Genomic DNA, 23,298 nt, shown 5'->3' with positions numbered 1-23,298 from the left:
CAGAGTGTCTTGGCCTAATATTTTTTTAAATGGAAGCTGTGATAGTGTAACTTCTTAGAGTTTTTATGAGGATTGAATGGGTTCACAGATAAAAGTTCTTCTAACAATCAGTATGCATCCTTACCTGCTGTTACCATTATTACTACAAGATTCAGAGTTCCTAACACATGTTCAACCAACTTTTTATTTCATTCTTTAGCAGGTAGTTTATTAGATAAAATTTTTTTCTTTGCTGGGTTGGTGTGTGAAAAACAAGATTGTATTAGAGAAATAAAATTCATTTTTAAATGTTTGTTTAAACTAGATAATGAAGTATGCTTTAACTTTTAAAAGTGGAAGAGTTCAATACATTAAGTTTTCTATGTTCTTACTTCCCATCTCCCAATTCCCATTGCAGAGATGAATGTTTCACTCTCTTATTCATTTGCAGAGATATTTTAGGCGTATATAAGCAAGTGCATCTTTCTTCCCCTTTTACACAAATGGAAGTATAATAGACGCACTTTTCTGCTTCTTACATTTTTTCACCCTTATTTTAGTTATTGTTCCATTTCAGGGCACAGTAAACTTTTTACTTTGATTAATAACTCAGAGCTTCATTGGATGTACCTAATTAATATTGCCAGACCACTGATCATGGGGAATTTTGTATAAACAAACTTTCTATCCTAAAAGTACTAAATAAATAATGTTCCACTATTTGAATAAATGTTTTGGATAGGTATTGGGTATCTGCATGATAAAGTTTCATAGAAGAGAATTTCTGAAGTTAAAAGTTAGAATTTCTGAAGTTAAAAGATGCATTCATAATTATTAAGGAAATTGAAAATCTTTATTTTTGAAAATTAATGCATACATACAGCACATGCTTCAAAATAAAAAAAACAGAAAAATGATAAAAACTGAAACTCCCCTACATTTTCTTCCCTCTGTTAATCTGGGTTCCCTCACTGAAGTAGTTTAATTGGCTTCACATGTCCTTCCATGTGTGCAAGGGTACTTCCAGAAGTTCATAGAAAAATAGAATTCAAGAAGGTTTAGCTTGTTGTAAAACAATTTTGAAATCCATGCATAGTTTTTTTCATAATATTCATTTTTGTTGAACTTCTCAAAATTCCTCCATGTGAATGAATTTAAAAATTCTTTGCATAATATAACATTACCTTTTAACTCCATTTCCCAAAAACTTTTGAAGCCCCTTGTTTGTAGAAAACTTTCTTTTTTTTCTTTTCAATTTTTTTTATTTTTTTGACAGGCAGAGTGGGCAGTGAGAGAGAGAGAGACAGAGAGAAAGGTCTTCCTTTGCCGTTGGTTCACCCTCCAATGGCCGCCGCGGCCAGCACACTGCGGCCGGCGCACCTCGCTGATCTGATGGCAGGAGCCAGGTGCTTTTCCTGGTCTCCCATGGGGTGCAGGGCCCAAGCACTTGGGCCATCCTCCACTGCACTCCCGGGCCACAGCAGAGAGCTGGCCTAGAAGAGGGGCAACCGGGACAGAATCCAGCCCCCCAACTGGGACTAGAACCCGGTGTGCCGGCGCCACAGGTGGAGGATTAGCCTAGTGAGCCGCGATGCTGGCCTGTAGAAAACTTTCTAATACTGAAACAAAATTTCATTTTTTTTCTTGTGCATAGTTTTGGATTTTTTTTTTTTGATTGTTTGTTTTAATAGGGAGCATATAGCCCCTACCAAGATGCTACTGTAAGAGGTACTGGCTGGAGATACCATGTACTGTCAGCACCATCCTGGGGACATAGCATTCACTACCTTACCTCTCAGCCTCACTAATGTGAATTTTATAAAAGTGATGCTTTCCTTTATTTTCACTATAACGAAGTTTCCCCAGGTGAAGGAGTGATAAATTCAGCCTATAATTCCGGACTTGGCCAAGAATTTTTAGGCCTACCACTGTCTACCTTGACACTTGGCACATGACATGAGCTTAGGAACTCTTCTACCATCTTCTCAGAAATTTCCTTCTTTGCTCTCCTCCGTCTTCTAACTCCTGTGCCTGCACCATCCACTTCCTTGCTTTTCTCTCTGGACTGTCATGTTTTCCAGTTGCCTCCTAGGTAAAGATTATATAGGTGCTAGTTACTTGGATTTTACGTATGTAAAAATCATTAACTTACTCTCCTACCTGATGTTTCTGGACATGGCGCTCTTGATTAGAAGCATAAAGTGACTTGTCCTTGTCCAGGTGGCCCTCTGATGTTGCTATTGGAAACATTGGAGGCATTCTCCCCATATGCTTTGTATATGACAGTTCTTGTCATCGTACAAGTTTCCAGGATCTTTTCTCTCCTGGGTGTTCTCAATGACTTGCTAATCTGGGTCATTCACTATTCTGTCTCACTGGGGAAGGTCTTTTTAATCATTTTAATCTTTTGCTTTAGTGGTAGGGAAGTGTATAACATTACATTATATTATGTTATGCTACATTACATATGCTGCATATGTTAATATAATGTGTATAACATATATTAAATATAATGTAATATGATACAGTATCCTTGTATAAATTATTATTTTTAACTAAATGAACAAGAAGAATGTGAGTATAGAGTGCTTGTCAGTTGAAATGCTACATTGGAAGCATGCACGAGAGACCTGCAGGAAAAATGACATCTAAATAATGCAAACAAGGGGACATTTAAAATATTTTTATAATATTTTTAATAGCCAATAACTGAATTTGAAACCTGTATTTAAGCAATTGTTATTCATACGCATATTCTGTTATTGCTTATTTTGTAGGCTATTTTAAAGAATATAATTATTGGTAAATAATACATTTGAAAAGCAGACAAAGTCAATTTCACTCCAAGTGTCATTTTTCAATATTTTAAATTCCAAGCGTCATTTTTGCAGTCTTTCCGGTATCAGATAATGTCATTCTTATTATTCTACACTTAACAAACTTAAGAGGCTAGATTAAACACATGTAAAAAGGTAGTATTTCTATATGGATTGAATATGTGAATGAAAAATTCTGAATCATAGTTTATTTAGTAAATCTAACCAATAAATATGCATTTTGGATTTTGCAATTTTGCTTTCAGAGATGGCCCACAACCTCTTATCACAAAAAAAAATCACATAAATTTTGTGATTTAATTTGTATTATATTCCCAGTTATAATCCTCAACCACGTATTTTATGCCTGAGAGAAGAAGTGGAAGTAAAATTCTTTTAATCATATTCCTCTTTGAAATAAGATGTGATCATTGCATTATGTCTTACTATGTTTGAAGTACTTATTGATCGTTCATTTTAAAAACATTTCAGTACACTTAGGCATTTTATTACTTCTTTAAGTCATTGTTGCCTTTGGTGTATTGGAATAATTTGAGAGGCAGCATTGGCGCGGTGCTGAGTTATTACTCAACATGTGTGTCGCTTCTCTTTGCTTCTAGCATGCAGTGACCTGGAATTCAGGGAGGTGGCGAACAGATTACGGGACTGGTTCAAGGCCCTTCACGAGAGTGGAAGCCAAATCAAGAAGACCAAAGCCTTACTGCGGCCTGAGAGAAGCAGTAAGATTTCTAACTGGGATGAATGCTTTTATCTCCAACAGGAGGTTTTATTTCCAGTGAATTCCTCAGAACAAAACAACATCCTTCCGTGTTTATTCTTTCCTTAGATGCTGAGCAAAACTCAAAACATTATCATTACTTCCAGCATACCCATAATATTTTGCAAGGATATAAAACATTGGCAACAACTCTGATTTGTAGAAAAGGGGGCATCTCCCTAGAAGCCATTTAGCTTCCTGTTGACTAAAAAGAATATTTTTCAGTGTTTTACCAAAGAAGTACAGCAACACAGGTAGTAAAAGTAAGAATTTTAGGGTAACTAGATTTTTAGAGAACAAAGCTAGACTCTCCCAGATTTTAGCCTTTGGAAGATTGCTTTGCTGATTCAAATCTGACTCTGTGAAATGGGTCGGTAGACAAGATGGGTTATCAACAAATCAAAAAACTTAAATACAGAATGCCACAATAGTGGCACCTGAAGGTGATATTTTGATTGTGACTCCAATATCAAATGCTTTAAGAATAAGACTTGCAGCTATGGAAGGTGGGAATTGCAAAAAATTCCTTAATTCAACGAAAGCAATGGAGGCATTTTAGGAAGCAGATTATGTACTGTGTTATTACTCCTGGATTTTGTTCAAGATTGCACTTCCACATTGAAGGTGACAGCAGAAGAATCATGTCCCCATAAGCAAGGAAGGTCATAATTTGGTTCCGTCGTCTTAAATCTGAATGTGTGATGACTACTCATAAGTGCCTTCTAATGAATTTCACTGAAAAATTACACTATTTTCCCTATCCTAGAGAAGAGTGTCTTAATTTTGTCTGTGGGTTTATTGAGTAAATTTTGGTTAATTGTAGCATTTTTGGATGCCTTTTAGACTGAGCTTATGTTCTAGAAATCACAGCAGTTAAGATTCACCTCTGAATGACTGGGGTGTGTAAAAGATCTTACATCCTGGTCTAAAGAAAGAAGCCCACGTCTTCACTTCTGCCGATACCATAGTTGAATATTTTTATTGCTATCAAATTTCTCCTTTGGCCTGGAGTTCAGACTAATGATCCCTTCCAGATTTGTAGAGGGAACTATCTAGCTCTTTGAGGAAACATCTTGAGACTCTTTGGAAAGGGAATCAATCAGAAGCAGTTCCTCTGGCGTTGGGTATCTTGGGACAGGAGAGAAAAAAGTGAACCACAGGATTATTGTCATGATTGAAGGAGTCAGAGACCAGCTAGAAGTAAATGCCCAGAAATTAGCCTCCAGTGAGCAGAGGGGTGAAATTTTAATTCCCCACACTGCTCAGATGTGCACGGCACTGGGCGACTCTTTCTTTGACTCTATCATAGTTAATTTGTGAACCAGTCCTCCAATACCACCCTGCCCTTATCTTTTCTGTCTTTCCTTCATAGCATTAATTACTATCCAGCACAGTGGTAATCTACATGTGCATTTTAATCATCCTTCTCACCCTATAATCTGCTGGAGACTGTAAAGATAGTGTTCTTATCCACTACTCAATTGCCAGAGCCTAGCATAGAATTTGACGCAATGTTCACAATATAAAAATGAATGGAATAAGTGGACACACAATGCAAAAACCATCTAATATACATTGTGTGGCTATCCTATAATTAAATCAAGAGTTTTCTCCCAGAAATGATTATTTGTTGTGTCATTGTTTTCCCCGTGATAATACTGCAGTCAGGTTATATTTCTTTTTTTTTTTTTTTAATTTTTTTTTGACAGAGTGGACAGTGAGAGAGAGAGAGAAAGGTCTTCCTTTGCCATTGGTTCACCCTCCAATGGCCACCACGGCCGGCGCTCTGCGGCCGGCGCACCGCGCTGATCCGGTGGCAGGAGCCAGGCACCTATCCTGGTCTCCCATGGGGTGCAGGGCCCAAGTACTTGGGCCATCCTCCACTGCACTCCCTGGCCACAGCAGAGAGCTGGCCTGGAAGAGGGGCAACCGGGACAGAATCCGGCGCCCCGACCAGGACTAGAACCCGGTGTGCCGGCGCCGCAAGGCGGAGGATTAGCCTAGTGAGCCGCGGCGCCGGCCAGGTTATATTTCTTTATTTCTGTGAGAAAGAGTCTAAGCAGTTAGGGTAATAGGTCAAATGTGCATGCATCTCAGATTACAAATGATAATTCATTCCCAAACTGCATTGTAAATAGCTTAGGACGCTGCTACTAGGGAAATCCACATCCCACATTGGAGTTTCTGGGATCAAGTCCCACTTCTGCTTCTGATCAGCTTCCTGCCAATGCACTTGGAGGGCCGCAGGTGATGGCCCAATTACCGGAGTCTCTGGCACCCATGTGGGAGACCTGGATGGAGTTCCTGGTTCCTGGCTTCAGCCTGGCCCAGCCCTGGCTGTTGTGGCATGTGCATTTGGGGAGTAAACCAGTGGATGGAAGAGTCTCTCTCTCTCTCTTTCTCTCTCCCCTACCCTCCCTCTCCCTCTTTCTCTCTCTGCCTTTCAAATAAGTGAAGAAGAAATAAAACTTAAAATATCATGGAATTAAAGTTTCTGACAGCAGGCATGATAGTTAATTTCTACCTGCATCTCCACTAACAAAAACTATTGCTATTCTTTTTAACCTTTCCACTCTGGTGACTGTGCTATCATATTTCATCCTTAATTTAATTTGCATTTATTTAATTGGTATTGAATTTGAATATGAATTATATGTCAGAAACCTTTGATATAGCAAACAGAACAAAGCACAACATAAGTGATGTCTACTTATGTGCTCAATCCTGAGAAAGGTATATTGATGGTTTCCATTATAATTATATTTAAACAGATCCTGCAAGCACTTTTGGCAGTTTATGTGTTCTTTCTTCAGTTTTAAAGAACATATGGATGTATTTCTGTTACATCAATAAATTGTGCTTCTTATCACTTATTTTGTATATTTTGGTAAACTCTTATCGTATATACTGCTTTCCAGATCAGATTTCACCTCATCTGATCATAATACTACAATGAATGTATTTCATTTTTTCACATTTGTCTAATATCTTTGCTAACATTTACTGCAGTCTTTATTAGTTTTTTTTTGTTTGTTTTTTTGTTTGGTTTTTTTTGTTTGTTTGTTTTTTGTTTTGTTTTGTTTTGTTTTGTTTTTAGGCAGAGTGGATAGTGAGAGAGAGAGACAGAGAGAAAGATCTTCCTTTACCGTTGGTTCACCCTCCAATGGCCGCCACGGCTGGCGTGCTGCGGCCGGGGCACCGCGCTGATCCGATGGCAGGAGCCAGGTGCTTCTCCTGGTCTCCCATGGGGTGCAGGGCCCAAGCACTTGGGCCATCCTCCACTGCACTCCCGGGCCACAGCAGAGAGCTGGGCTGGAAGAGGGGCAACCGGGACAGAATCCGGCGCCCTGACCAGGACTAGAACCCGGTGTGCCGGCGCTGCTAGGTGGAGGATTAGCCTAGTGAGCCGCAGCGCCGGCTTATTAGTTATGTTTAGTTGTCTTTTTTAAAATATAACCCATAGTTGTTTTTTTGTTTAATGTGACAGTGATCTGATTTTGTTTTGTTTGTTTGTTTTCAAATAATTAATGATGTGAAGAAGATAAGGACATGACAAAGTGAACTTGAAGCACATGAAAATATTGTGATAAGACACAAAATGTTTGCCTTTCAAGTGTATTACCCAATTTGAAGAAAAACTAACATTAAAATATCCTACTAATAGCAGACCAGAAATCCAAGAAAATTTGGTCAAATTCTAATTGTGTACCAGTATAATAGTTGATTCTATTTTTTAAATTCTTATAAATAAATCCTTTAAATAGTGGCCTATATCTACCATAACAAACAATGTTTTTGGTTTAATCTTTTATAATTTTTTATTGGCTTAGGTTTTTGTTCTTCTTGTTTTTGGAACAATCATTCAATTTGTTATAAAACAGAAAAAAATACCCTGTGTATCTTGCATAAAGAGTTGTCTTGTTTCATTATTTTTCCTAGGAGAGTATATATATAAATATTCATTGCGTTATTTTTTACTTTATAGAGAAAATTCTGAGGTAGATAAACAGTCATGTATCAGAATTGTGTAGTAGATTAACACAACCTATAAATACACATTTTATGTTTTTATAGCCTTATGCTTCTTTGTCATATATCTTTTTAATGTGGCAAAAAAGAACATGTGGCAAAAGGAACGTGTTTATTAACATAATTAAGTATATAGAAAACACTTGACATAAAAATAAAAGACACAAATGACATAAAAATAAGAGACAAGATGCTATATAAATTAAAACCATGCTTTATTGTTTTCACTGTTTTTAGAGATAATTTAGATACTAGATATTCATCAGAGAATATTCATCAATTATCTAGCATAAGTCTAAGATTTTAAATTAGCAGAAAGTCTTGGAAATTATTTTTGAGTTGGTCAGTTAAAAACATAATTACTATTGAAATAAAGTTTGAGATCTAAATGACTTAATTTTACTAAAAACAAATTTATGTATTTTTATGATCTTACACATTTAGTAGATATAACATCAGCTAATGTAATCAATACATTTATGTAAGTTTAGGGAAATATACCAAATAGAATAGCATATGCATGTGCTATTATAATTAATGACGATAATGCTAAAGCTGTGGCTCAATTTAAAAATATATTTATTTTGCTTATTTGAAAGGCAGCGTCATGGAGAGACAGAGAGAGATGTTCCATATGTTCGTTCACTCTGCAAATGGCCACAATGGCAGGTCTGGTCAGGTGGAATCCAGGAGCCTGGAACTCCATCTGGGTCTCCCATACGGGTGGCAGGGGCCCAAGTGCTTGGGCCATCTTCTGCTGCCTTCCCAGGCACATTAGCAGAGAGCTGGATGGGAAGTAGAGCATCTGGGACTTGAACTGGTGCCCATATGGGATGACACCATTGTAGGCAGCAGCTTTGCCCATTAATCCACAACACTGGCTCCACCATTTAAAAAAAAATTTAGCTAGTCTCTCTTATTTAAATTATGCAAATTCAATTACTACAGCACTTTTCTAATAAGACTGTTTTTAAAGGGTAGACACTTGGCACCATGGTTGAGATGCTGCTTGGGACGCTCACATCTCGTGTCAGAGTCCCTGAGCTCAGGTCCTGGCTCCTGCCCACGTTCCTGCTCCCCTGCACTCTTGGAGGCAGCAGTGATGGCTCAAATCGCCGAGTCCCTGCCACCCAAGTGGAAGACCCAGACTGAGTTCTATTCTCCCGGATTCAGCCTGGCTCAGCCCTAGCTGTTATGGGCTTTTGGGGAGTGAACCAATGGATGGGGGGTATTCTATCTCTTTCTTTCAAATAAATAAAATTAAAAATAAAAACTAAAATTTAAGAAGAATATTTTTGAAAGAATTAGTATCTTTTTAATTTCCAGAAATGTTAAGATGTAATTTATACAAGCACTTACTTACCTCTGAGTCAAACAGAATCAAATTTTCAAAAGAGATTTTATAATCTAATTTGGTTATACCATCTGGAGGCCTGTAAAATAACATAGGTAACACACACACACTAACCTTTTTGTGTAATAAATCTATATACCAATTTGTACCCATTTCTCTGTGGATTACAATACCCATTTGACTGAAAAGATAGAGAGATTTAGATTGAAGTTGATGTGCATTTTGGGTGGTCAGAATATCTGCTTAATTGCCCAACTTCAAATTTAATGCACAAAAAAATGACTGTAAATCTGACAAAAATATGCTTGATTGTGTTTGTCATTAAACTCTGTTGATTTACTATGATTTTGTTTTTCATTCATTGACTATTAAATTATAACCCAAGTACTTAAAATGAAACAATTCATCTGAATCTTCTAAGTCAATCACATTTTTAAGTCAATAGAATTTGCAAAGTATGTTGCGCTTGTTGTTTTACTTAAGTTTCAGAATAGTGATGGTAGGGGCAAATATACAAGAGAGGGCCAAAATACACATTTTTTAAAAAAATATTTTAAAGACAGGGAGATGCATAGAGAAAGGGGAAAAGAGGGAGAAGGGGAGAAAGACAGACAGGAGAGCAAGACTGAGAGAGCGCTCCCATCTGCTGGCTCATTGCTTAAATGCCCACAATGTTCAGGGCTGGGACAAGGCTGAAGCCAGGAGCTGGAAATGCAACCATGGTGTCTGTCCTTCATGGGTTGCAGGAACTCAATTACTTGAGCCGTCATTATTACCTCCCAGAGTTTGCACTGGCAGGATGCTGGAATCAGGAGCCGGAACCAAGAACTGAACCCAGACACCATGATGTAAAGGATGTAGGCATTTTAATTGCTAGGCTAACTGCCTGTTCTATAACCTGCTTATTTTTGTGATTGTGCAAAGATTACCTAAATGCCAATGTCTATTGTTTAATGTGCACACAGTTACCTTTGAAGTAGATTTGTCTTTTGATAAATCTGCCTCTCCAATGACATTTGAATTATGAATGCCTTTTTCATTAAAATTGCCAATTTGCATTATGTGAGTATCATAGATCTACTTTGTATGAAATTAAAATAAATGTAAATAGAATATGTAGTTCCTTGCAAAGTAATTTCTTGCAAAATAACTTTTAAAACTTATATGTATTTGACCAGACTATATATAAAATCATATATTATATATTATATAAAGTTAAATATATATATTATATATATAAACATACAGTGAAAAGCTAATGAATGGTATTGAGAGGTCCATATAAGTTGGCCCTGCACAGCTGGGCATGGAGGAGGAGGGTAGAGAAGGGTGGTAGTGTATGCCTTCTTTGTTAATACTTTATATTCTTTAATAATCTGAATAAGTTAGCACTCCACCCCACTGCAGACCCTACCTTTGTTATGTAATATTTCCAACTCTAACACGTACAACTATTAAGGCCCAAATGTATATAGTCCAGAAAAGCTACATGTAAATATTTGCCAAGAGAGAAGAACCAATATTTTTTTTGTTGAATATGAATCCACTGTTTAAGTTCTCCTTTGTAAAATTACCCATTTTAAAACTACCAAACAATAGTTTTTTTAAGAGTGAATCCAATAAAAGTCATCTAAAAATTCACTGCTTTTTATATGTGTTAGTCTGTAATACTCTCATGGCCTAAATTGCTTTCTCAGGTAATACATACATTTTATCTGCTTGTGTAATTTCCCTGTTTTGTTCTAATGAGTAAAAACACGAGTTAAGCTATACCATCCTTCATTTTCTTTTATGCTAATCTTATAACGCAGCATCAAAATAGAAACTTTACACACACACACACACACACATTCACGTAAGATTTATTTATTTACTTGAGAGGTAGAGTTGTGGGCAGACAAAGACAGAGAGAGAGGTCTTCCACCCTCTGGTGCAATCCTGGAGCTGGGCCTATCCAAAGCCAGGAGCCAGGAGCTTCTTCCGGGTCTCCCACATGGGTGCAGGGGCCCCAGCACTTGGGCCATCCTCCACTGTTTTCCCAGGCCATCAACAGGGAGTTGGATAGGAAGTGGGCAGCTGGGACTCCAACCAGTGCCCATATGGGATGCTGGCGTTGTAGGTTGAGGCTTAACCCACTGTGCCAGAGAGCCGGCCCCAAGCAATTAAGTGTAAACTACATGGCTACAAATGATACTTAAGCTGAATACAGAATGGGTACTGTGATCTCTAATTCCACTATTTTTTCCTACTCATAAAGCTGATAGGCAAATGCTATTAGTATATATCAGTAATGGGGACTGACCACTGCCTGCTGACCTGACCTTTCTCTGGGCTCTCAGAGGTATTATAACATCTCTTTTGATGAACATACTTTCTTATGGTAGACACTGGCTGCACAGTTACTGCTCACTTTTCCCAGAACACTCTCCACACAGGCTCATGCATGCATGGTCGGGCGTCTTTCCTCCACCCCTAGGAAACAGCCACACCACTACACAGCAGTTGCCTCCTCATGCTGCTTTGCTCCTTAGCACACATTGCTCCCCAACATAAGAATATCTGGGGGCTGGCGCTATGGCACAGCGGGTTAAAGCCCCAGCCTGCAGTGCCGGCATTCCATCTGGATGCTGGTTTGAGTCCTGGTTGCTTCACTTCACATCCAGCTCTCCGCTATGGCCTAGGAAAGCCATAGAAGCTGGCCCAAGTCCTTGGGCCCCTGCACCGGCGTGGGAGACCCGGAGGAAGCTCCTGGCTCCTGGCTTCGGATCAGCCCAGCTCTGACTGTTGTGGCCAACTGGGGAGTGAGCCAGAGGATGGAAGACCTCTCTCCCTCTCTCTTTCTCTGGCTCTACCTCTCTCTGTAACTCTTTCAAATAAATAAAATAAACCTTAAAAAAAAAAAAAAAAAAGAATGTCTTAGGGAGTTACTTCCTCTGGCTTCCCAATAACATGTAAGCTCTCAGAAGCCCCAGCTTTTCTGCTGTGGAGTCTTTAGCTACTGGAAAAGAACATGTCACATCACAGACTCGGTAACAATTTGTTTAATGATTAAGTAACAAGTCTAACACATTTTTTTTTTTTAATCTACACATTCCCCTATTTCCAAAGAGTGATAAAGAAATCTGGAGCTGCTGTTTCAAGCCCACTGAATGATAGGAGGGCAAGCGTCTAAAAAATAGCATCCAGACTTGATAGAGTATGATTGGAAAGATACTTCATTGATTTTTCAAAGTTAATGCACCCTAAATGTAGAAGATGGTTTTATAAAGAAAGAAGAGCTGGCTAGACCTTGTACACTGGCTATCAGATTAACATTATTGTGTATGATACATTAAGTAAGCCTGTCTTTACTCTGCTAAAATCTTAGAACATGGTCACAACAGTGCCTTTTCTAGTAATTGTTTTAGTAATCATATATAACTGTCAAACACTGACACAAAATGTCAATAATGGCATAGCTTTTTTAGACACTCAGCAAGCTGAAGTCTGTGATTATTTTTGATAACTTAAATTTTTCTCATGTTTTAAAAAAGGACTTCTTGAATATATCTTAGAGCTATCAAGGAAAAATAGAAATATCCAAGACAGAAACTAATAAGATGTAAAAATTATGTTTTATGCTAATATTTTGAAGAAAATTCAAATCATTGGGCCTCTGCTAGCATTATTCCCGTGAAAATAATTTTTGAGACTTTTTCAATAAGTATACATTGCATCTATTGTAATTTATATCTTTTGTTTTGTTTTTTAAAACCCAAAATCAAAGAATGGAAAGACTATACCCACGTTTTTTGTAAATATAGTTGCAATCTAGAATATGTACTGCTTTGAAAGGGATGTTGTGTTAATTTTCTTTTATCAATTCAGAAAGCATCAGGAAACTAGTGTCATATGCAAAATCCTCCGATTAACAGCCTGACCTAGATTAAGATCATGTCTTATTTTTGCTTTCTTACACACCAAATGTTCTCCTCAGTCAGAGAAAATGAGAGAATTACTTAAACCCCCAGGGTAAATAAATACAGTCTAATTTCTCACCGAGATATTGCTCTCTTTGTGTCATGCTGTCTTCATGTTGTGAGGAAGATTGAATTTGGAATCAGAAGGCTTAAAAACAATGCATCGTTTTAATGCAATTAGGAACCTCCCAGGAATAGCAGGGAACTTCATCTTCTGAAAACAAAGATTTGCAAAGTCGGGAGATAAATTTTATCTTCTTATTTCAAGTAATACAATGAAAGACCCAGATCATTGCCTATTTTGGTAGTTCTAATTATTGAGACATCTGGCATTTTCTTCTTTTATTAGGTAGACACAGTAACTGTCATAAAATTTGATTATATACTTTAGTATTTCAATTTTGTAGAATTTACATATTTCAAATTTAGCTGAAATAGTGTAATCTTTTATGGATTAAAACTTTTACAGTCTACTTAGGGAGCTCCATGAATGACATAATACAGGAGCTCTGTGTTTTGTTACATCATCATGGCCTTGGAAATTCCTCTGTGTAATTTGTTAGCCTGTAGACTTTAGGACTTTGTTTAACCTGTAGTCTTTAGGAAATATTTTATTTATTTATTTAGCTTATAGTCTTTAGGTAATATTTTACTAAAAGACAGTGGGGGTTACTTTTAGCATTGGCAATTTTGGAATCACTGATAAGTAGTAATAATATTTTTCCCTCAGTGAGTGAAATATTATAAAATTTATTATGTTTTCAATAAAATGAACACCTTAATTTCTAAATATAACTCTGTTGGATGTTCAGAACAAGGGTTAAGCTGTGATCTCAATGGTCTAAAATTAAGCAATACTCTCCCTACAAAGACAACAAAGAGGGTAAGAAATTATGTTTTTGATGAAAAATAAATACTGCAAATATGCCTGGTCATTTATTACATAAGCATTTTCCTGTCTAATTTGATTCCAATGCAGTTGTGTAATACATAAAAATCCTTGAACACTGAATATAAGATGTTTTAGAAAAGTGATCATTAAATCTAAAGGCAAAGGTAGAAATAAAAAGCAAATGAAGTAACTCAGAAGCAGTATCATCTAAGGTTGTTTAATGGGGAAATAAAAGAGCCCATGCACCATAACTCTCCTTAAAGCATATGTTGAGCAATCAAACAAAAACAATTAAGTTTATCATGATTCCTTTGAGATGTTAATGAATGTTCAATTATTTTCAACATATCACAATTAGGAAGGAACATACATGTAACATATTTATTCATTTTCTTTATTTTTGTAGTCTATATGCTAATTATATAAATAGTATAGGCTTATTTAATAATACAGTAGGTAAAGACACATGAATATGGTTTCCTTTTGAAGTCGACCGGCATACAGGTTACAATTGATTAGGTTTGTGAGCTTGAAGACTATGGCTTCACCACGCCCCTGTGTGACCTCACACCGCTACATGACCACACCTGAGCGCCCACTGGCCAATCAGGTTACTTTAACCACTCCCCTTTGAAGGTGGATTAAAACCTAGGACAGGATTGTCCAGGCCTTTCCTTCCTTTCCCTGGCCTCTTGCCAGAAGGGGGCTGGCTGCAGCCCTGTGCCTCCAGGGTGCTTGGCCTTCGGGCCAATCCACCTCATGCTTCCTGGCCTGGATGCTCTTCCACATGGCTGGTTCCTGGTGCTCGGTATGAACCCAGATCTACCTCTCTCCTTTAGACTTGGCCCTCACTCTCCTCTGCATCTTTCACACTGAATAAAAGCTTAAAATGTACCGACCGTGCTGCCTCGTTCATTTATGCCAGTATTCAGAATTCTTTGAATATTAGGCAAGAATCCACACAGACTTATTAATATTGGGAACTTATTAATAAGCATAGGGTGATATCATATGGCACCCCAAATTCCGATATCACTCTTACCAGCTCCATTCATTCCCCTGGTCACAGAAGAGACCATGGAAGCTGTGGGGTCTTGTCTTCAAGCAAGAAAGAATTCAGGTCTGAGACAGACCGCAGAGTGATAAGGCTTTTTGGGGATAGGGCATCCCTCAGAATGGGAGGGGTAGACAGAGTGCCCAGCCACTAGGACTGGGGGAGAACAAGGTTACATGGTTGAATGGAGAGAATACACCTGGGCAGGCCAGGCGGGCGGCTCAGCAGAGGCAGAGGGCTAAGCCCTGAGCCCACAGTCTGTTTGGACTTCCTAGGTAAACCCGCCTCCCCCTCTCCTCATTTTATATCTGATTTAATTACTGATACCATTTAATTGCAATCTAGCTTCTTGCTGTTGTTTTCTATATTTTTCCAACTCTTCTTTGCCCATTTTTCTTCTCTTACAATGCCTTATTTTGAACCAATTAAGTATTTTTATGATTTTATTTTATTTGTATTTTGGTTTATTATACTTTTTGCTTTTAAAAATCGCTTTTAAAATCTTTCATCATTGTCCTAGGGTTTACAAGATGCAAATTTAATTTTTCATGATCTTCCTTTATATAACATTTTGCAATTTCAATATATTTAAAACAGGACTTAAAACTCCCAATTTTTCCATGTTCTGTGCTATTTTTCATCAACATTTTGCTCTTACATGCTATAATTCAAAATATATAATCTAATAATTTCAGAAGAGATATGTATTTTTAAATGATTCCAAGTGAAAGTTATAAATTTATATCTTCTCTTATGCTATACCCAGAATCCGTCAGTTGTCTCTGTTTGTTGAGATTCAAGTTTCTGCTTCACGTTGCATTTAATGAATCCGTAAAGCCCGCTTTTTTCTTATGGTTCACTTCTACTTGAAATAAATGCATGTTATTTGCCCTAAAGCTAGTCCTCCTTCCTTTTGGAGAGACATTTCTCTGGGAGGAGAGCCGCTTTCTTCTTTCAGCGCGTTACTCCTGTCGGTTCATTTTATTCTGGCTTGCAGAGTTCCAGCAGCAGGTCTGCTGTTGTCTTAGGGTCGCTCCTCTGGGGGAACATAGATTTTGCCTCTAGCTGCTTTAAATTTCTTTCTCCTTATCACTGGGATTGAGCAGTTTGACTTGGTGTGTCTCGGTTTTGTTTGCTTTTATATGTTTGGTTGGTATTCATCCTGGTTCATGTTCTGGAAGATTCCTATTTCTAGTTAGATGCAGGTCTCCAATTTTGGAGAATTTTCTTTTAACCCCTGAAATGCTTCTTCTACCCCATTTTCTCTCTCCTGCCATTTCAGTTGCTTCTCTGTGAAATTGTTGGATAATTACCCATAGCTCCTTTATTTTCTGTACTCTTTCTCCTCCCCTCCTCTCTTTCCTGCCTTCACCCTCTTCCTCCTCTCACCACCCTCTCCCTCCTCTTTCTACTTCTTTGTCTTCCTCTACACCCTCCCTTCTCCTTCTCCACCTCCTACTCCTTTGCCTAACATTTCCATTTGCTTATTGCTCGTGTTGCCATTTATTATTTTAATGCAAATTTTCATCATTTACACTACATTTTGAAATTTTCTCTTTTTCTCTGATTCTTGTACATCTGTCCTGAACATAGTTCTATCAGTTGCTTTGTCCTTTGACAGGGAGGTGATTTTTTAATACTTCATTCCTTTTTCTGTGCATCTCTATCTTTTTTATTTTATTATTATTGTACATATTGTGCAAGACAGTGGAGACACTGTTAAGTATTGCCTGTTACTAAAAATGAGGATTTTTTCTTTGCCTGAGTTATTAGTAATTTGGTTGGGCCAATCGAGTCAGATATTTGATCTAGGTTACTTCCAACAACCAGATCATCTCAGATTCCTTCTTGGTTAATTATATAATTTTCTTTGAGAATAAGTTTTAAGTCCCATTTTCCTGGTGCTTAACATGTCTGCATTTACTATTTGCAGACCTTGTGAATAATAATAATAATAATAATAATAGAGTGCATTATTTTTCTCTGAACACTGATTTATTTAGCATATTGTTAACTCTTTTGGACTCAGAATGCAATCTTACTGTGTTGTGAGTTTGTGAAATGTCTGACTTCAAGTTACTCTTGCAGTCTCTGGTGGAGCTGACTCAAGTCCAGGAAGTGCACGCCTGTTTGACAGATTATCAGAGTCTTGGCAGACAGTATTTTCTGGTGTCCCTCTCATTTACTTCTTGGATTTCTCTGTCTCTCTTCAGTGGTTCTGCACAATTGTATGAGTCTCTAGGTTGGAAGTATACATTTTTTTTTCTGCCAGTGCCTTTGCCACCCTCTACCATGAGAACTCTGCCTTCCCCAACCTGAAAAACATTAAAAATTGAGAATTTACTTCATACAACTTTCTTCTTCAAAATGTGAATTCTCGTAAGACTCATCCTACTTCTATTAACTCTTTATTTCTGCACTGCTTAAAAAATCAGATCTTGAATGTAATGACTTATCTGCACAACCATTACTGGAAACGGAATCTAAAGTAGCTATTTAAATGAAAACATAAAGAGAAGAATTTTGCCTTGTCAGCCTGTGAAACTTCAAACCTGGGAACACACATTGAATCTGCCACGGGCTACAGTAGTGCTTATCCCCCCACACACCACCTATTTCTACTTATCCTTTCCCCTTCCCAGATCCAACTATTATAAAGCTTTTAAAAATAGCAAACTCACATCAACAAGGACAATCTAGCAATGCTGAATTTGTATTAAAGCATGCATTTACCCTGATTTTGCTTTCATTTAAATAAACTGATTTATATAAATCTCAGTTATGCTCATGGCGCATTTGCTGGCTCAGCAAATGTAATTGATCATAGAACCTTGCTATTTCATAAAGACCAGGAGGTGAACTACCTTCATGCCTACAATCTGGAAGCAAATATCCTCATCTTACCCAAAAGCATTAACGTTCAGGGACTGTTAGTGTTTTTTGTTTCTGTTTGGTAAAGATTTTGTATTGATGTCTTCTTCCTTTCAGAGGTCTTTGGAGTATTTGTAACAGAAAAGTCATGGTTCGACATTTCTTGCAGGAGAGTTAGATTTAGTCCCATGAGGATTCTGCTGCCCCTGAAAGATGACAAAGATTAGCATGCGGAAGAGGACAAAGGCAGGAGGAGCACAGGGGTCCTTGTCAACAGTGAGAACAATGTGGTGGCCTGCGCCGCGGCTCACTAGGCTAATCCTCCGCCTTGCGGCACGAGCACACTGGGTTCTAGTCCCGGTCAGGACGCCAGATTCTGTCCCGGTTGCCCCTCTTCCAGGCCAGCTCTCTGCTGTGGCCAGGGAGTGCAGTGGAGGATGGCCCAAGTGCTTGGGCCCTGCACCCCATGGGAGACCAGGAGAAGCACCTGGCTCCTGCCTTCGGATCAGTGCGGTGCACCGGCTGCAGCGGCCATTGGAGGGTGAACCAATGGAAGGAAGACCTTTCTCTCTGTCTCTCTCTCTCTCACTGTCCACTCTGCCTGTCAAAAAAAAAAAAAAAAAAAAGAACAATGTGGTTTGAACCTGGAGGTGCTAATTCATCCCCAATCTCTTGGGATTCAGAAACTAAAAGCATTCCCCATGTATCATTTACCTTAAATCGTGTAATTTTTGTAACAGTCTGTGAAGTAGGTCTTGTTGACCCCATTTTATAGTTATGCAGGTTAGGAGGTAAAACCTAAGGTCACACAATTAGTTAGTGGGAGAGCTGAGATTTGAGTCCAGGTTCTACGGACTTGGAAACCTACACTCTTTGACTAATTATGTGATCTCCCAATAGAGCCCTTGGAATTCAAGTAATTTTGAATCAGTTTCCAGTATGGGATTCATCCAGGTATCTGTAATCACCTCTGCTGCACACAGCCACACAGCTAGATGGGCTCATCTGCACACAGGCTCTCCACCTCTCTCACTTCATCTGAATATCTAAGGAACGTTTTCAGAAAACTTTGAGCCATTTTTATTATTCTGCTTCTGAATGAGTATTTTAATTTATTTTGTGTGACTGTAGATAACATAGACTGAGATAAGTCAATACATGCACTTAAAACTCTAATTGGATTATATTGATAACCACTATCAACTTTCACTTGAGTGATTTTTGTTCATGTAAATCTTTTTTTTATTATATTTACTATTGATCTTTTTGGTAACTATTCAGAAATTGAGAATTTTACCCAAGGTTTAGAATCTTAGCATTTAATTATTGTAACCATGTTCATAATATTAACATGCCTTACACCTAAGCAAATAGATATTGTCAGTGCCTCGCCACCTTCATCGTTTTGCGAAGGAATTATTTTAAATAATTGCTTTGAAAACAGTAAGACATTTACTCCCTCCATAGTTTTCTACAGAATTAACTGAAGATCTTTCCTGTTAATATACATTCCATCAGAAACAGCATCTCTAAGTAGCTGAAAAATTCCGGATGGTGATCCTTTTCTTTCCACAAATGAAGGATCATCTCCGTCATTTGAGCAGTACTCCTGTTGACACGCGGGATATTGGTTTTCTCTTTAAATGAGTCCCTGAGTGAGTGTTTTCTCACTGTTTTTCTCCCACATCACTTCCTTAGCTGCAGTCTGACACTAATCATGAAGAATTTATACTGCTTCGGGTGGCATTCACCACCTGAATACTCACTTCACTTCACCACCCAGGATTTTCAGTGTGAACTAAGAAGATGATATATCTACTGAATATTTTCTTAGAGATCATTTTATAAAACAATTTTTTTTAAATTCCATATGAGACCCAGCAGAAAATGTCTCGTGCACCCCATGCTTGCATGCCCTTCTGGTGCCAGGTGTCCTACCTACCATCACAAAGCACCAGTACTGGTCCAGCTCCTTTCAGGTTTTCAAATTTCACCTCAGTTGTTAGACCATCAAAGTTCTGTCAACATAAGGACAAAGTTTGTGGGCAAGGAGTTTTGCCAGGCAACAGGATGCTTGTGTCACACATCAGAGTCCATGGATTCAATTCACAACTCCCCCCTCTTGATTCCAGCTACCAGCTAATGAGGATGCTGGGAAGCAGGGGTGAAGGCTTAAGTAACAGGTTCCTGCCACTCCAGTGGGAGACCCGGATTGAGCTTTCAGCTCCTGGCCTTGGCACAGCCCTATCCTGGCCTTTGTGGGAGTGAACCAATGGACAGGAACTCTGCTGTATGTCTTTGTCTTTCTGCTCCATGAATAAAGGAATAAATTAAAAAAAAAAAACAACTCAAAGCACATGAAAAGTGAAATTTACAGATGTTTATTTTGGTGCATAAAATTTTGAAATTCATGCATACATTTTTCATAATACCCACATTGCAAGAACTCTTTGAAGAACACTCTTATATATGGATTTCAATTTTTTCTTTCAACCAAACAAATGTATCTTGATTTCATTTTCTAAAAACTCTTCAATCTACCCACAGGTCATGTGGAAGTTATTGCTTCTTGTGTATTAGTTATTTTTGTAAAGAATAGTATTTTAATTTCTTAAATGATATGCAATTTAATATGCTTTCACAGAATATTATCAATAATATTAACATATATAACTAATAAGGATTTTACCACAATTTACTGTTTATATAAAAGAAACTTGATAATAATGTAAATAATATATCATCACACTACTAATTGGAACTAAATGAATGGGTGGCTAATAGTAGTAACAGATGCTTTCTGGAAAACTTTTAAAATGAATTGTCTTATCTACAAAACAGATTAAAAGACAGCTAGCACCCCTGCAGTGATTCACTCACCAAGGACCTGTATGGCTTGTGGGACCAAAGCCAGGAGCTTTGAACGTGATCTAGGTCTATCCCACGGGTGGCAGGAACCCATTCACATCCACCATCCCCACTGTCTCTTCAAGTTCACATTAGCAGGAAGCTGGAATGCCCAGTCAGAGCTGGATATCAAACCCAGGCTTCCCGATGTGAGACTCAGGCATCCTAACTGTGGACTTCACTGTTGGACCAAGTATACATCCTCTGCTTTTTGGCTAAGTAAGCCTCACAACTACCCTGAAAGATAAATATCAATATATACACTCTGCTTGGAAGCAAATGGCCCAAGATTAATGTAAAATCCTACTCTCTGACTCTTCAGTAGGTGCCCTGCACTGTTTACATATAATAGTGGCTTGCCTTGTCTTCCCCTGCTGGTATCTTTTATACTTAGCTAATCATTTTCTGTCTTTGTCTTTAGGATTTGATACCAGTATTTTGCCAATTTGCAAGGATTCACTTGGCTGGATGTTTAACAGACTTGACACAAACTATGACCTGCTGTTGGACCAGTCAGAGCTTGGAAGCATTTACCTTGACAAGAACGAGCAATGTACCAAGGCATTCTTCAATTCTTGTGACACATACAAGGACAGTTTGATATCTAACAATGAATGGTGCTACTGCTTCCAGAGACAGCAAGGTAAATGATGAGAAATGCACAGATGTGAATAGCTTACCTACATGTCAAATATTACCTATTCCTTCACAATTAAAAAGAAAACAGCACATCATGCCCCATTCATTTTATAGTCTTTATCCGAGTGGTGAACGGAAGAGTAAATAGGCAGCTTGTTGAAAAAAATAACTCTGCTAGGGATGCAAACATGCTAAACAAGATAAAGATAGTGATGAATATTGTGTGTTAATGCACTTCATTATAGTTTCTATTATGAACCACCAAGAAGCAGAGTTCTCATAGAGATATGAGAACACAGATATTAAGAGTAGTCATTAAAAGTAATTTGCTATCTGCTTTGCCCATGGTGTAAAATAAATGACTTTGTTTTGGCACCATACTATGGAGTTTTAATGTTCTATGTTGTGATCTTATTAAATGAACTAGATGAACCACAACATTCACCAGACAGCTTTTAAAATGACTTTAACTTTTCAAAATCATTTAGCTTTTAAAAAATCCACTAGCAATAACGGTGTTTTCACACTCTGGAAGAGGTGAGTTGTTGGAATGGTGAGAATCCCTTTATGCCTCTTTAGGAAAAGTAAATGACAGTAACACTGGAATAATGGGCATAGAACCAAGTGGATGATGGTTTATATTAACTATACAGGGAGAGTGGCAGCTCCAAGATGGTGGAATAGGGAGGGAGCTCACTGATAGTCTAGGAAAAGATAGTTTAATAAACGTGGAGATACTGTAGTTTCAGGAAATAGTTGGGGGAAAAACTGCAGAGGAAACTCTTCCAGAGCTAGTGGGACACGGTGGACCTATGTGGAGGGCACAGCACCCGTGGCTCGGGACCCCAGCCGCTAAGTCTACGCACCAGCGCTGGAAAGGGAGATGAGGCGAAACCGCAGTAGCCCGAGACACTGGCAGAAAAGCAGCAGGAAGAGCCTAGAGGGAACGAGGCTTGAAGCCCCATGGGGGAAAGTTCACCAGGCTAACTAGAGGAGAAATAAAATAAAAAATAAAAGGGACCAGTATGCACATGATTCTCTCTCTGTAACCACCTTACAAAGGCGAGCAAGACAAAGAGCAGGCTCCATTTTGGACATATGTAACAGCTGCACCGGCTCAGGGCTAAGCCCACCCTCAGCCTAGCAGAAAAACCTGACTCTGGTGGGAAGAAGTAACAGGAGGTTAAGACCTAGTGAATGTGTGGAGCTTATGAACTGGGACTGTGGAAAAAAAACAGAGTGTGTGTGGGAGAATTTACGAGTGACTGAGACATACTCTCTCGGTGGGAGACACCACAAACTCGGTAACCTTGGCAACCCGGTGGGAGATTGCAGGGGAATCTGAGCTTACACTGAAGGCTGCACAGATCCTTTCTGTGGTCCCTGGGACAGAGCAGGCCAATAATATACCCACAGGGGCTAGTGTTCAGGCACTGATTGCCGTCAAGGAGAATAGCTCAGCTGTGCGGAATCACTTCCCTTCTGAATAAAAAAAAAAAAAAAAAAGAGAGAGAGAGAGAGAGAGAGAAGATTTACCACGCCAAACCTGGGCATGTCACCTTTGGCACACCCTTAACCCTGAAGAACTGAACAGAACTCTCTGGCCACACCCACCACAAACCTCTAGAGATTCACCAAAAGCAGACAGTCCACTTAATCTAGAGTCGAAGTACAATGGGAAAAGACACCACAGCGAGGAAAAAAAAAAGAAGAATAAACCAAAGAATATATCTCCACAATGACAACCAACAAACGCAGAAACCAAGGAAACAAGAACAAGGAAGACATTATGATGCCCCCAAATGAACATGACACTCCAATACAACATTATGAAGATGCTGAGATAGAAGAAATGCAAGATACGGATTTCAAAAAATGTGTGATAAGAACATTTAGAAATTCTCAAAAACAAATGCATGAACTACAGAAATCCTTACTGGACAGGATAGAAAATCTCTCTCATGAAAATGAAATCTTAAGGAGGAATCAAAATGAAATGAGGAATCTAGTAGAACATGAA

The 23,298-nt window shown here is 38.3% G+C and overlaps 1 protein-coding gene across 5 annotated transcripts in view; it reads left to right on the top strand.

Moving 5' to 3' along the window:
* The window catches only part of SPOCK3 (SPARC (osteonectin), cwcv and kazal like domains proteoglycan 3), a 488,449-nt gene that overhangs the window by 445,262 nt on the left and 19,889 nt on the right, over positions 1–23,298 (top strand). For all 5 annotated transcript variants that reach the window (XM_070048215.2, XM_070048217.2, XM_070048219.2 and 2 more), the window contains 2 exons: positions 3,416–3,535; positions 21,061–21,282. In XM_070048215.2, the coding sequence (XP_069904316.1) occupies positions 3,416–3,535; positions 21,061–21,282 (342 nt within the window). The remainder of the gene's footprint in view (positions 1–3,415; positions 3,536–21,060; positions 21,283–23,298) is intronic.

The sequence above is a fragment of the Oryctolagus cuniculus genome, chromosome 8, assembly GCF_051225735.1.
Source record: "Oryctolagus cuniculus isolate XC-2025 breed Fujian yellow rabbit chromosome 8, ASM5122573v1, whole genome shotgun sequence".
Taxonomy (NCBI): Eukaryota; Metazoa; Chordata; class Mammalia; order Lagomorpha; family Leporidae; genus Oryctolagus; species Oryctolagus cuniculus.
The sequence above is the reverse complement of the archived record's forward strand: the minus strand, read 5'-3'. Positions and strand labels throughout refer to the sequence as shown.